Source organism: Anopheles ziemanni, chromosome 3, assembly GCF_943734765.1.
Source record: "Anopheles ziemanni chromosome 3, idAnoZiCoDA_A2_x.2, whole genome shotgun sequence".
Classification (NCBI taxonomy): domain Eukaryota; kingdom Metazoa; phylum Arthropoda; class Insecta; order Diptera; family Culicidae; genus Anopheles; species Anopheles ziemanni.
The window spans coordinates 8,964,354-8,977,996 of NC_080706.1; the positions used below are offsets into that span (position 1 = coordinate 8,964,354).

A 13,643-nucleotide genomic window follows, 5' to 3' on the forward strand; every position below is an offset into this window, starting at 1 on the left:
ATTTTTAATGCTACCGCGTCGCCAAATCAAAACAAACTAGTTTATCACAAACATCAGTTTGACAGTTCGTCAAGTTTTTTGTCTTTCCGGTAGATGTCGCTTTTTACTTGGTTTTAAAAAATGTCGCATCGCAGTTGCTCAACGATGGAAAAATCCGGTTAAATCTCAAATCTCTAATCGCTAGCATTAATAGTTTTAAATCTATAAATTAAAAAGAAGAAACAATGATGTCGGTTTATTAGTTAGCGTATATTTGTTGCTTGTATGAAAAATAAACTAAGCCTAAACGATATTGTTCTAGTGTTTTACTTTGTTCCATGCATCTTTGAAATAAGTACGAATTCTAGAATTGACTAACGGTAAGCAAATCCGAAACAAGTTAAATGAACAACAAATCAGATTAAATAAATTAGTCATAATCGCATAAATTAATAACATACTTATATACGCATCTTAAGCGATTGGAAGGCATCGCTGGTCGTAAAATGTGTACAGTCTTCGTAATACATAATAGCCAATCTTGTAGTGTAATCGTATCCACACGCTGATAATAACGGTGTGCTGTACAAGGCGATGCTTTGCTCCTTTTACTGAGATGTTCGACAGTATGCATTCTAATAATTTATAAGTACCAAATCTTTTGTTCTTTACGATTGACCCAGGGCACATTGAACTAATCAACAATCGCTGTAAATTTGAACTCATTTACGTATCTTAAATTGCTTTGCGTAATGATTCATTGGAAACAATGTTTGATGATGGAATGTTACTTCATAGAGTAACATTAAGGAATCCGAAAAAGCTAGCTTATAGTTCATAAACGTACATCCGTTTGCTATACCCTTGGCAGCATGTTGGGCGACAATGGCAGCATACACGAAGCCACCTTCCTTTGTAAGACATGTCTGTTATATGATGACGAATTCGATAGCCTCGTCTTCCTCGTCGTCGTCTTCATCATCGTTTTCGGGAGCCGAACTTTGCACCGGCGGTGATCGGTAAGCCGTCGGATGCGCATACTGTTGTTGGTGCCCGGGAAGATCGGCTCGCTGTTCACTACTTTTCCCCCGACAGAATACAAACATTGGATAGTTAACTGCGCCCGTTGCCAAGCCGGAACCAGACGATGATGATGCCACGTCTGGGCTCGAATGAGGCGCGGGAGTAAGAAACTGAAAGGCGAGTGACAAAGAAATAGGAATAAATTTCGTGCGACCTACGTCTGAAACCTGACACAACAACGGCGACATCATTACCGGCTTCACACTGTCGATAAACTTATAAAAATCCTTTTTCGTCTCGCAGTAAAACCCAATACAACAGCTGGGGTCCATCTTGCTGAGTTTCATTTTCCGTGGCGATTTGCAGTGGAACGATGCAACGGAAAAGTTTTCCTGATTCACATCCACCATGTCCTGGCAGTAGTGGGGATCGAGGTGTATCAGTTTATCCTCTGAAAGTAAGCATCGCGAAAATGTTAATTTCATTTTTTCCCTCCCCGAGAAACTACTGTACCTTGATAGCCAACAAAGTACAACGAGTGCTTGGGACGTCCCCCAATTATACCGATGCAGTACTCTAGGCTGAGCATCGCCTTGAGACATTCGTTGTAGATGGGGTTTAGTTTGTCCGTTCCTAGCCGCAACGGTACGAGAAGTATCAAAGATTTCCAATGAGTGGACTGGGATTCCCCTTCGTCCGGAAGCCCCACTGGGGAAGTCCGACCCTGTCTGAGATGATGGGTTCCATGCGATGTGCTTATTTGTGTATTTACTTTCCGTTGCCACGGTGCACCGGCCGGTGTCGCTGGCACCGTGCATTCGTCAATTATATCCTGTATGTAGACTGGAAAAGATGAATGTAGATAAGAAGATTGTTAAAACGATGGCTCGTGTATCGCCTGTGCGCTTGTGTGAATCACAACGCAAACGAACTAAAAACGGTGATAATTTTAATCATACTCACCGGCACAATCCTGCGCCACGTAAACATTAACACCATCAAGGTCGGTAATTTCCTGTGCCGCCAATCGCACCGCTTGCCGTAGCAAATGTGCAACGGCACCCGGTCCATACCAATCGCCAGGCTTCTTGCCAGATTCCTTTCCCAGTGCCACCAAGGTGTGGATTGAAAAAGGGCTCGTTTTGGAGGATGTATCGCCGAACCAACGGATCACCTTCCGATGTATGCTCTCCTCGTATGCAAGGAACATGGACACGTCCCAGCGCCAACTGCGGCCAAGAAAGTGCGCCACCAGGCCTTGCGCCAACAGCATCTGACCGCTACGGATCATACAACCCCAACCGCAATCGGAGGTGTAGTTTGAATCGTCCATCGTCTGAAACTCGCGCCGATACGTCATCCATATGCGAGAAATAAAGTCCCGTCGAAACGCATCTATCCCTTCTTCCTCGATAATGGCTTCCGGGCTGCTGTCCTCAATCGCATCCGTCCCCGTTTCTTCCGGTGGCGAGTTGGTCCCCTCGGTCAGGTAGACGGTGGGCACATTTCGAAGCTCCATCAACTGCCCATCCGGTCCGGCAGTGCCGAGTTCGACGGAGCTTTCCATCGACGCAACGGGGGTCGTCTTTTGATGATAGCAACGGCCGAGCAACCAGAGGGGCTGCTCCTTCGAGAAGTTTGGTTTCATCTTGTAGCTCCAGCCAAACTTCATGTTGTTCCACATAGTCAAAAGCTTCGATTCTACCTTGCCCTTGAACTCTTCGCCTGGAGCTCCACCACCGGCGGCAAAACTGCTCATGGGCCCTCCACGCATCGGGCTTGATGAAGCGGACAGTGACTCCTGGCGCTGCGCGTGTTGTGGCAGCGATATTTTTCTTCCAGCAACTTTCCCCCCATCGGCGCTCCCACTACCGGAAGTAGGTTCACGCTGTCGCGAGTCACCTTCGGAGACACTGCGGAAGTGTTGTGGTGTCACAGTCAACTTGCTGAACCCCGTACGGTTTAACAGCACGTCGTAATTCATCTTTGATACCGTGGGATTCTTTTCTCTGGTATCCACTTGGAAACAGTTTTGACCGTCGCGGATATACTAACAAACTAACGGCAAATTGTTCGATCGCTAACCACACACCCCTCCAATCAGGTGACAAAGTGTCAACGAATGACCATGGACATGTTTGCTAATCGTTGCAAACGGGGAATTACGCGCACTGCAATCACTTTGAAGGCCAGTTTTCAGGTTCCTTTCGTCACGACCTATAATTTTCGCACAACGTTTACCTTTAAATGTTGTACCGAGGCCACACTAAGGGCAAATTTCTGCACATTACGTTGCAAACGTTGAATTCCAATTGCGCTAATGTTTTTCTAATGGTTGGCAAAACAAAAAGTTATGTTTTCTTCGATCACATTCTTCTTTGTGTGGGGCGCAGACGTCATAACAAAACAGGGTGTACCAAATCCTTTCGTTTACACCGACTGTTTGATGTCGAAAAATTTGCAATGCATAGCGAGATGGTAAAATCAGCATTTTCGGAAAGGGATGGCGAAGGAAACTTTATACCATAGAGGATGGTTATTGATTTTTAAAATAAAGATCACTTTTTATTTAATAATAAGACCTTAGCTACCTAATGTAATTAGTGTTATATTTGAAGAGTGCAAAACGAATAGAAAACAACATGTTTACAAGAAGTCCGTTTAATTAAACTACTCCTCGATATAAAGTCATAACTGCCTAATCTTCTTTGTCTATTTATGTTTTACACATAATGTACATTATAACATCTTTTCAATATGCGCAACTGTATCCGGATCACAATTTATATTGATCACATTGCTTATTCTATCCAAACGCTCCGTTTGACTTGCGGTATACTGGAGGTCAAGGGCTGGATCATAGCGAGAACTATTTTTCTTCATCATATGGAAAAAATCACAGGGATCAAGAAGAGGGACAGCTTTTACTTCTGATTCACAAGCTTCGACCAATTTACCGAATTCGTCGCTGCTGATGTATCCAGAAGGATACCTTTTCAAATCTGAGCAGAGCTGCTTGTTAGTCCGCTTCAAGTTAAGTAGATAATTCAGTATTTCGTACGATTCATCGATGCTACTTTGTGACAAAATTTCGTCCTGAAACATAAACACATTTTTACAATAAAATGTATCTGTACTGTGGGGCTTTTTGAAACATATTATATACATTACCTCATTTGGATTCAATACAAATTGGTGCATATCTTTGGGAAGTCCATTGCAGATGTCTTGAACTAATATTTTCGTAATGCACTCCGATATATGCGAATCAACATCCTTTTCCTAAAAGAAATGCAATTGCGTTAACTGCTTTCAATACAACTGTCGTTAATACTCACCAAACTTAACCAGGTATTGAAATTAAGGGACGGTTCGAGATTTTCCACAAAATGCCACCATTTTGGTGGGACGATTAGCGCCATGCCAGGTTCTAAAACAGTATGATATACTTGGTTTTCCACACCGACCAACTGAGCATAAGAAGAAGGGCTATAAAAATTTTCTTTGCTATACACACTCGACTCTTCGAATGGGATACGTGTGGATGTTAGCTTTGCATCGGGCGGCAGCAGAATCCAAGATTTTCTCCCGTACACCTGAACTACGATGTTACATCCGTATGTATCGTAATGGCAAGGAGTATGTGCATTCGCTGAACCAACCCAAAAAGTAACATCGTCCTCGACTTCTGGAAACCCAAATGGTGCAAAATTTACTCCTCTTCGACAAACTTCTGGTAGTTCATGTATGTTGCGATAACTGAATGAATTCCACCGTTCGGGGACGGATGAGCTTAATTTACAGATATCACTCATTTTCATTCGCACCTCGGTGCGCTGCCTTTCCCACTGTGGGCTACAACCGCTACTTACTGTGCTTCCAGCAAAGGGTGTTAGATCTTTGCTGGAGCTATCAAACAAATGGCACCACTCTTCCAAAGTTAATTCGAAACAGTTCCACGGTAACTTCTTTTTCGTTATCACGTATGGCTGCTGAGCGTTGAGTACAATATCTCTCAATTTTTCAGCTTCCATCGTAGTGTTCGGTTCAACGCATCTGTAAAATACGGAAGGATACCTCAACAAGTTTACAAAATACCATTGGTTCGATTTGTAAATAAAAATCAACTGCCATTTGTGTTTACAAACAACAGGGTCGATTAGAGTACCAGGGCTGCTTCATACGAGTTTATAAAATTTAAAAACACAAAAAATGTAGGTAATCCGAAAACTGTGAAAATCTTTAAAACATTGTGCAATATGAGAATTCATACTTTAATTGTTTAATTGAAACCATTCATTCGGATTTGTTGCAAGGTTACAAGTTTTGCTTCGTTCAGATTTTTTGCAAAAATATAAATGGTAGCTCAAATTTATTACAACCGAAGAACAAAGCAGGCGAGCACACGTTACTCCCGTTGCCCTAGGCGATCCTATAGAATTTTCTTTTGTTGGACCATGACAAACAGTTGATCATCGGACACCGCGCTGTGCACATTACGGCAGATATCCTTCATCACACTTGTTACTGGATTTCAAAAGCACATAGAAACAGAATGGAGAATAAAAAAGGTGTTACTCAATATACTCGCACGAAAACCGTGGAGGTTGTAGATAACATCGCTAGCGAAGTTGAAATCAGACGTCGGCAGAGGTGCGAAACAGTCGTGCAGATCGGCCATGTCGGGAGCAGTAATGAATACCAAGCAAGCCAGCAGCTAGACAAAAATAAATCCACGAATGGCGTTCTTGCTTTGAATTCCGCAGTAAACCAAGAATTAAGAAAAAGTCTCCAAGGATTGAAAAATGCAATGAACAATGTGCATGAAACGTACAAGAAGAAAAGCAGTGCACGCTACAAACCGTATTTCGATAAACTGAAGCAACATGAGGAGCAAGAAGAAAAATTACAAAAACCCGTGAAACAAGCAACATCTTATTTAAAAAAACAGAACGAAGATTTCATGGCCCTAATGGAAAGTATATTATCCCGGACCACTCAACATAATGAGAAGCTACGTTCAGCGGAAAAAAACTTAGGGTTCCGCGTTGAAACCAATGGAAAACAGTGATACTGTGCCTAAGCCATAAGGGCGGATTCCATCGCATAACAACTGCACTAATAAATAATATGAACTTGTTAAATTAATACGTTCGTGTAGACTTTTCACTGTTGAACTTTCAAAGTACGACCTCTGACCACACTACATAAATGGGTGAGTATTTGTTTTCCTTGATTCCACAGCTGCCTGAGGGTCATTCCACATCGGGTTATAAAAATGAGATGCCGTTCCACGAAGAGGCAAATTCCTATCATGTTGAGTGAAAATTTATTAAAACGTTTTCAATTTTTTAAATCCTTCCACTAACCTCCCAAAGAGTGACCGCATGCTAGAACCAAAAAAGCACCTTGCAGCATGCGGAGGTTCATCGGTTGCAACTTTTCATTAGAATCCGATTTGCGTTTCCCACCGATGCCTTCCGCATCGCACTCGGAGTTGGTAGATTTGGCTGATCGGACAGTTTCCTCCGCATGCGAAACACCACCACTTTGACGACCGAACATACGCTCGTATTCTGCAATGGTTATTTTCTCTATGATTCCTGCCTCGAATAATCGCATGATACTGAAAAAGGATGCCAGTTTTAAAAGAATTTTAAAATATCGTATTAGGAGAATACTAATCAATAGGATTGATATATGTTTCTTACACATCGTTCAAACTATCCAGAAACGGGCATCCAATCTGCACGGCAACGGCGGAATATCGCGTATACAGCTTCTCGCTAAGCTGGAACCGATTGGCGCCATATCGTTTCGTGTTGAAATACAATGTTTCACGACCCCCGAAGACAGCAAACTTTGGATCATCCTGCAGGACCCGAATGCCCTCCTCCACTGAGCCCACCAGAAATGAATCGTTGATCGATCTTTGGCGTGTTAAACGGTAGAGACGCTGTAAGATCCCAGTCGAGTTGACCAAGGCTGCGTGAAAAGCACTTTGGCGCTCTACAAGCAGCTGATAACCATCCGCAGCCATCCGATGTTCCAAGCGGCCAAGGGTATTGATTGGACTTTCGCGTGCAGGGCGTGCCAGCTGGGATGTAAGCTGAGCGGAATACACATCACCGAGGACATAAGTAGCGCATAGCCATAACAATATTGAGAAGAACCTTGCCAGGTGGCCGTCGAACGGAATGTTTGCCGCTAAAATTTCGAAACCACACTAGTTATGTTATGGAGTACATCTATGAATATTTCAGGGAAACTTACATTGGCGAAGGTAAATGTTGATGGTATACCAAATACATCGTTCTAGGCTAGGGTAATCTTGTTTTTCTTCCATTAAATGGATTCGCCTTGTCGCAAAGCGGGTATAATTCATCTCCTCAATGTATCGTAGATGATAGAAAGCTGGTTTGCCTTTCCGAGCTCTTTTTCGCAACCACAAATCGTTACGACTGTTCGGTTGGTTTATTCGCCTCCAGCGAAACGGCGTTGAAATAATAAGGAACAAGATCGGACCAGAGATGAAAATAGTAATAATAACTGGTGGCCACACGGTCAACTGAAACGGGTGCACCAGAGCTAACGCTTCGTTTAGTTTGCGTGGAGCGTGCGTTACAAAGGCGGCCGAATCAGCGAGGGTGAAAAAGGAGTACTCGACCGCTTTCATACGTTCCCAGGTTACGGCTGCGTCGCCCAGGTACAGGTCTACTTCTCGCCTCTGCAACATCCCCAATGCGCCAGAAAAACTGGCATTGTCCTCAGCGCTAAGCGCAATGCCTTGAATTTTTTCCGGTGGTTCCACATACTGGAAACTAAAATTCATCCGTTCTGCGATGAGCTGCATCAGATTGTGGTCCCGTCCACCTTTCACGGTGAAGTAGGCTTCGTCGCTTTCCACGGTAACGTTTCGTTCCAAGTCCATTTCGAAGCCTACTTCGGAATTGGAACTGTTGGTCGCATCACCAACCATTTCACTAGTGTTTCCATACAACACAAAGTGCCATGGTGGTTTCTGCGGTACGAAAAAAAGGAGATGTTATTCCATTTCCACATGCTTAAATAAATTCCACTCTCACCTACATGAATCACTGGGATGCTAAAAATGCGTCCTTCGAAATTTTTGTACACTTCCGTTGGAGACGGTAGCAACGGTACGCGTTTGAATGTCATATCGTTTCCATCGAACCAGTTGGAGCTCAACATTTCCCCACGATTATTCGGCTTGGCTTGATTGTAAAATATACGGTAAATGTTTCGTCGAGGATTCGTTATCACTGCCACACGGAATGGTTCCTTCAGCAACGCACTATTCAGTCGCTTCGGCAACTGTGACGCACCCCAGTAGAAGATGAATAGACTGAGCCGATGAGCCAACCGTCTACCGATGATGTCCTGTAGCATGTCCTCCGGATGACAAAAAATGAGTGAAGTCGTCTCAAGAGATTGCTTAAGATTTTCCTCGATTAAATTAAAATACCCCTCCAGATCATAGTAAACGCAGGTCGGAATGCTGTGGCGATGGATGAGAACGGTTAACTTATCGAGCCGATCGATTTTCGTTTCATTCTGCACCAGAATCACCAGTGATTTCGGCGACAAGAGGTTGATCATCTCCGAGATGCCTCTTATCATGCCTGATTGATTAGACTTTTCGTAGACAGCTATAAGATTTCCAGCGTTCGGTGATGCTGCAAACATTTTATTCTTTACATTGATAAAACAAAATTACGTTATCTGATCCAAATACTTACCACCATGCAATATCCAACAAGTTTCAAGTAAAATTAGTAGCTGGTAGTATTTCATCGTGGCTCCAGACCAAGATCTCAGACCTGATTGCGATTGTAAAGATTCTAAAGTGGCCATGGGTATTTATACAGAGTCCGAGCTAGCGAAGAAAGCAAACTCATTTAGAAAGCATAAAATATTTACAACCAAATCTCCCAAGAAAGTAGTTCATATCGTTAACCTGTCCATCAATCCAATTCGCGCATGTGGTTTACAATTATGAAAGCACTCGTGTCGATAGAAGGCGATGAACGGTCGTGCTGGGAGAGTGTCTTACAGTTTCTTGCTGCTCAGGAAGCTTTTATTTCAGATACTACAGGATCAGATTGTGGTAACCATCAAAAAGTTACTTTAATAAACGTAAGAGTAACAATAGCATTTGTATCTTATATTGAGAGGGTGTGAGGTTTTATTATTTATCTACAGTGTACATTTGATGCATACATAGCAACTAATTCATTCTTCCTAACTTAGGTTTAAGTTCGTGAGCGCAATGTTCGGTTATAAGTTTCTCGGTGACTGTTGATTTTTTCCACACACAAAACCAAATTCAAACTACAAATTCAGTATTCTTCTGGTTGTAAGCATAAATTTTATATGATATTCCCACACAAAACAATCACACGATATAGGCAAACAAACTAAATAAAAGAGCTCACTGGAATAAAGATTGTTGTACTCGAACATCGATTACCTTACTTACGAATGCCGTCGAACTACAACTTGGGAAAACCAGAATTAACCAGCTACTTAAGAAATAAGAGTTGGATGATCTTTTACAAAGAAAATCCCTCCATTGTACATTCGTTTAAACACACCCATCAGCCATACTCGGATACTTCACATGCTTTAGTATAGAACCTTCTTGTTTGGGGTGTGTACAGTGCTTCTGATGCGCAAAATGCAGCATTTAATTGTAAAATGTTTGCGTGCAAGGTTCAAATATGAGACATTTTTCAATTGTTTACGCGTAAAATGTTAAATATCATAGTTTCTGCTGCCAAATTTCTATCGCTTCACTATGTACGCTTTGGCATCCATCGGGCAGAGAGTAAGATCGTCGGATTGAACCATTTCCTGGGGTTTCAGAAGCGTCAAAGGGGCAGTGAAGATATCGTGCTCGTCTCCCAAATTGAGAAGCTTCTTTATATTAAGCTGTAAACGAAACAAGGACAAAGATAGATATAGGATAGAGTCAGTGTCATAGGCACAGTCATTCAAAGAATACACTTACCAAGCCTTCGGTGTTTGCCTCCGAACCGCAGTCTTCGAAGTTGGTCCGATGGATCACCAACCCTATGGGATGTCCGGACGTGGTCCGACCGAATCTTACGTGCGGCAGTTCTCGCATCGCAACCACTTCCATACCGCGCTCCAAAGGTTCGTGCCGCGTTCCGAAACCATCCGCCAGTAGGCCCGTCCAATCGTTTTCGTTGTAGATAAACTTATCTAACGGATGAAGTAAACTTTGCTGCAGCATGTAAGTGGGCAGCGTAAGGAACCCGGTCGGATAATCTGGATCGGGCTTCGTGCACGACTCACGTGCCTCCAGTGCCAAGCGGAAAAGATGCAGCACTGGTAAGTTGTCCTGAACCCCTTGACCAAGCCCACGATCATCGTCGCGTGTTAAACGCCGATCCTGCATAATTTCCATCTCGCCAGAACTCAAAGAAGAACCGCCGAGCGGTTGAGCACTGAGCAGGGTCAGCCGATAATTATCATCTTCGATATACATGGTTGATGGAACCGGGTAGTAGTTCGCCTGCAACGGCAGCTTCTGGAAGCGCTTTCGTTTAATAATTTGCATCCCATTCAGGTCAGTGTAGAACATGTTTCCACTATTGATATTCGTCTGCAAGCGCATCACTATTTCGGTATTATCTCGCTGCCCGATATCAATCAAATTGCGTATCTCGAGGGCTTCGTCGCGCAAGATCGTTTGATGCACGGCAAAAGGTAAACCAGCTGTTATGCTCGCCTCTAACGGGCCCTTTACAATCAGCACAATTGGATGCTCGTACTCAAGAACCGTGGCGTTACCGGCAGGATGGAACAAATAAGCACCGCTCTTGCCCTGGCTTAGCTGCATACCGTAACGGTAAAATTCTAGGTGCACGGGTACCGTCGCTTGATTATTCTCGATCGTTATTGATTTTAGCAATCCTTTCGAGTTGAAAGCAGCGCTCGGTGATCCTTCCTCTCCTACGCGTAGCGATACTTCACGCGGTATAGCGTGATCTATTTCTTCGGGATATCCGCTGGCCAAGTTCACTGTGAACGGGGATTTCGACAAAATGCTCACCTTTGAATATGTAACACCACTGCAATAAAAAGAAAACAGCTTGTAAAGCAACTTGCTTGTAACCCACAGCAGGGGGATTTGATGAGGCATGGGTAAGTAAATTATTGAACTATTAAACTATACATAATACTTACTGTGAATCGTCTACACTGTTCTGCGAATGAATTGTGTAAACGCTCAAACCAAGTGGCGGGACGCTTGCTCGGAAAAGCAGACGAAACTTCGTATTCGAAGGCTGAGGTTGACTGACGCCGTCTGGGCGCGTGTGCCATGACCATACTGGTGCAACTTGGCTCGGAACTGTTCCTCCATTACCGTCTCGTACCGACACGAACGGGCTGCCCACGAAGAACTCCACTACCTCAGATCGCGTATACGCTAGCGAGTTGTGCAGCACAATCTGTTTCGTCGGAAGTTCCTCACCGAGAATAATCATCGGTCGCACACTGTCTGACCCGTTCACCGTTCGCGAGTCATCGATCGAAAGATAGTGGAACGATGGGTCCGGTTGATAGATGGAAGGTTTCGTTAGCAACCGATACACGGCCTGCTGCATGACAAATTTGCAGTTCTCTAATGCACGCGTCATGCGTTTTGCATAGTCCTCCATGACGTGATCTTTTGCCGTGCCGGCGATACCATCGTGGTGCTGGAATAGCGACAGCTGCTGTCGGGCGTACTCCAGGCGATCTGACAGAGGCGCCCACTCGGCAGCCGGTTCCCAAGTGTTCCAAGCGTGAAGCATTTCCGCCGAGCGTATGTAGTGCAGCAGTATACGATCCAGACGCTTGTGGTACGGCCGCGAGGTGAAGTAGCCACTCCAATAGTCCTGGTTGACGTCAGCGTACGTGAAGAAATCGCCCGAGAGCGATGGGAACTGCTCCATTCCACCTGACTTGCTGCTTGTCGCGCGTACTGCGTCGAAGTATTCTTGCAAAGTGGCAAATTTGGCCTCAACGTTCAACGATGGTTCGTTGTTGATGTAGTCGAACAGGCGCTCGAAATTCACCCTTTGCGCTTCCCATTCAACGCTGGTTGTGTATCGGAAATCATCTCCTAGCGGAATGAGAACGTTCCGGGTGCGATAGAGGACCGATTTTTTTCGCCACTGGTCGACGATAGTTTGCGCCCGTTCGGCCACATTCTGATCGGAAATCTGTTTCGGTGGAACGTTCCAAGGGCAGGTGAGCCCTTGACCTGGGAGTCGCTTGAAGTCGAACTGACAGCACACCTTGGGATCGGGACCGCACGTGTGTGGTACGTCGTACGAGTAGAACGGCATCATGTGAGTGAAAAGATCCGTATCGCCCCGGGTATCCCACAGCTGACGCCAGCGGAATTCCAATTGCTTTTTCAATGCCAGGTTTTTCTTGACGATGTAGTGTGTCCGTTGAATGAGCAAATTTTCGAATCCAGACTGCTTTAGTATGTACGGCATCGTGGCGGACACTCCAAACGGGTCAATTGACCAACTCGACACTGGCGTTACGTTGAGACGAGTTTTCAACCATGTCTGCCCCTCTGTTAGCTGCAGCAAAACCGAGTACCAGTGGGAATTGGCTTCATCTGGCATCACCCAACCACCGGTAACGAACTCTAACTGGTGATTTTTCACCAACCGCTTCACGATGTCTTTCTGTTCTTCCGCAAGCTTATCATACCAGTGCGCGAAGTAGACGATTTCTGCCCAAATAAATCGCATGCCAGAATTTTCATCCAGGTGTCTCAGCATATTGGTGAAAATGGCTTTAGTTTGTCGCTCATAGTACTCATCGAACGTCTGTATCCATCCAGGATCGTTGTGGCTGTGCGGTACTACAAAAACCTTCAGTTTGTTATAGCTGTCCCATTCGCTAAGGTTGTACTTGATTGGCCATCCCTGCTTCCATGCACCACCGTCGATGTTTTCGAACGACACTCGGTCGTACAGGTTAAGCATCTGTATGTCCGGCTGTGGTAGAACGTCTGTCCTGAGAGGGCACGTACCTGCGCCGCCTCCGTTCGCCTCAATCACCGACTCTTTCATCATTTCCCGGTCACCCAGTACTGGCGCCTGGTCCAAGACTTTACTTTGCTCACCGTACACATCATCACCGCCGTCTACCGCACCACGGATAGTATCAATCTGTTTTCGAATGTTGCCAAATTCTTGATGATGTTTGTTCAGTCCATTTTCCAATTGTTTTATCTTTTTCTCCAGATAGCTTAGATCCTGAGTCTAGTGGAAAGTAGAATAATTGTGAAATGTGGCTGTAATATGGAGGATTTTAGCTCTAGATCATTCACTTACTGCACGCTCGGGAACGGAATAGTTAAGCACCATGTATAGAACGAGAAATACGAAGAAAGCGACCCCGCATAGTACAAAAGCAAATTTCCTCCGTATTCGCACCATGCTGGCACGTCATCAACAACCAACTGTACAATTTTCAGTGCCGGTGTCGTCGCTTTGCTAGAATCAGAAAAGGCAAATCATGTATGAACCTGTTATCAGTGCAGGGAATTTTCTAACACCTATACCGTCAAAATGAATTGATACACA

At 44.4% G+C, this 13,643-nt stretch overlaps 4 protein-coding genes across 4 annotated transcripts; all 4 read right to left on the reverse strand.

The window, feature by feature from the left end:
• Window positions 1-562: 562 nt before the first annotated feature.
• LOC131288627 (cysteine protease ATG4D) lies at window positions 563-3,279 on the reverse strand. Its single transcript, XM_058317777.1, has 4 exons — window positions 1,966-3,279; window positions 1,516-1,845; window positions 1,257-1,453; window positions 563-1,172 (listed from the first exon to the last, which is right to left on the reverse strand). The coding sequence occupies exons 1-4, from the start codon at window positions 2,984-2,986 to the stop codon at window positions 909-911; spliced, it is 1,812 nt and encodes a 603-aa protein (XP_058173760.1). The 5' UTR covers window positions 2,987-3,279; the 3' UTR covers window positions 563-908.
• A 153-nt stretch (window positions 3,280-3,432) lies between these two features.
• On the reverse strand, window positions 3,433-5,068 carry LOC131289718 (HSPB1-associated protein 1 homolog). Its single transcript, XM_058319020.1, has 4 exons — window positions 4,341-5,068; window positions 4,174-4,284; window positions 3,931-4,098; window positions 3,433-3,441 (listed from the first exon to the last, which is right to left on the reverse strand). Exons 1-4 carry the CDS (start codon window positions 5,034-5,036, stop codon window positions 3,433-3,435), a joined length of 984 nt encoding a protein of 327 aa, XP_058175003.1. The 5' UTR covers window positions 5,037-5,068.
• A 430-nt stretch (window positions 5,069-5,498) lies between these two features.
• Window positions 5,499-8,709, reverse strand: LOC131289725 (ionotropic receptor 40a). Its single transcript, XM_058319028.1, has 6 exons — window positions 8,092-8,709; window positions 7,276-8,023; window positions 6,714-7,209; window positions 6,372-6,628; window positions 6,251-6,311; window positions 5,499-5,529 (listed from the first exon to the last, which is right to left on the reverse strand). The coding sequence occupies exons 1-6, from the start codon at window positions 8,707-8,709 to the stop codon at window positions 5,499-5,501; spliced, it is 2,211 nt and encodes a 736-aa protein (XP_058175011.1).
• A 490-nt stretch (window positions 8,710-9,199) lies between these two features.
• LOC131289953 (alpha-mannosidase 2) lies at window positions 9,200-13,540 on the reverse strand. The gene is made up of 4 exons (XM_058319306.1): window positions 13,392-13,540; window positions 11,236-13,319; window positions 10,034-11,120; window positions 9,200-9,954 (listed from the first exon to the last, which is right to left on the reverse strand). The coding sequence occupies exons 1-4, from the start codon at window positions 13,494-13,496 to the stop codon at window positions 9,808-9,810; spliced, it is 3,423 nt and encodes a 1,140-aa protein (XP_058175289.1). The 5' UTR covers window positions 13,497-13,540; the 3' UTR covers window positions 9,200-9,807.
• Window positions 13,541-13,643: the final 103 nt, after the last annotated feature.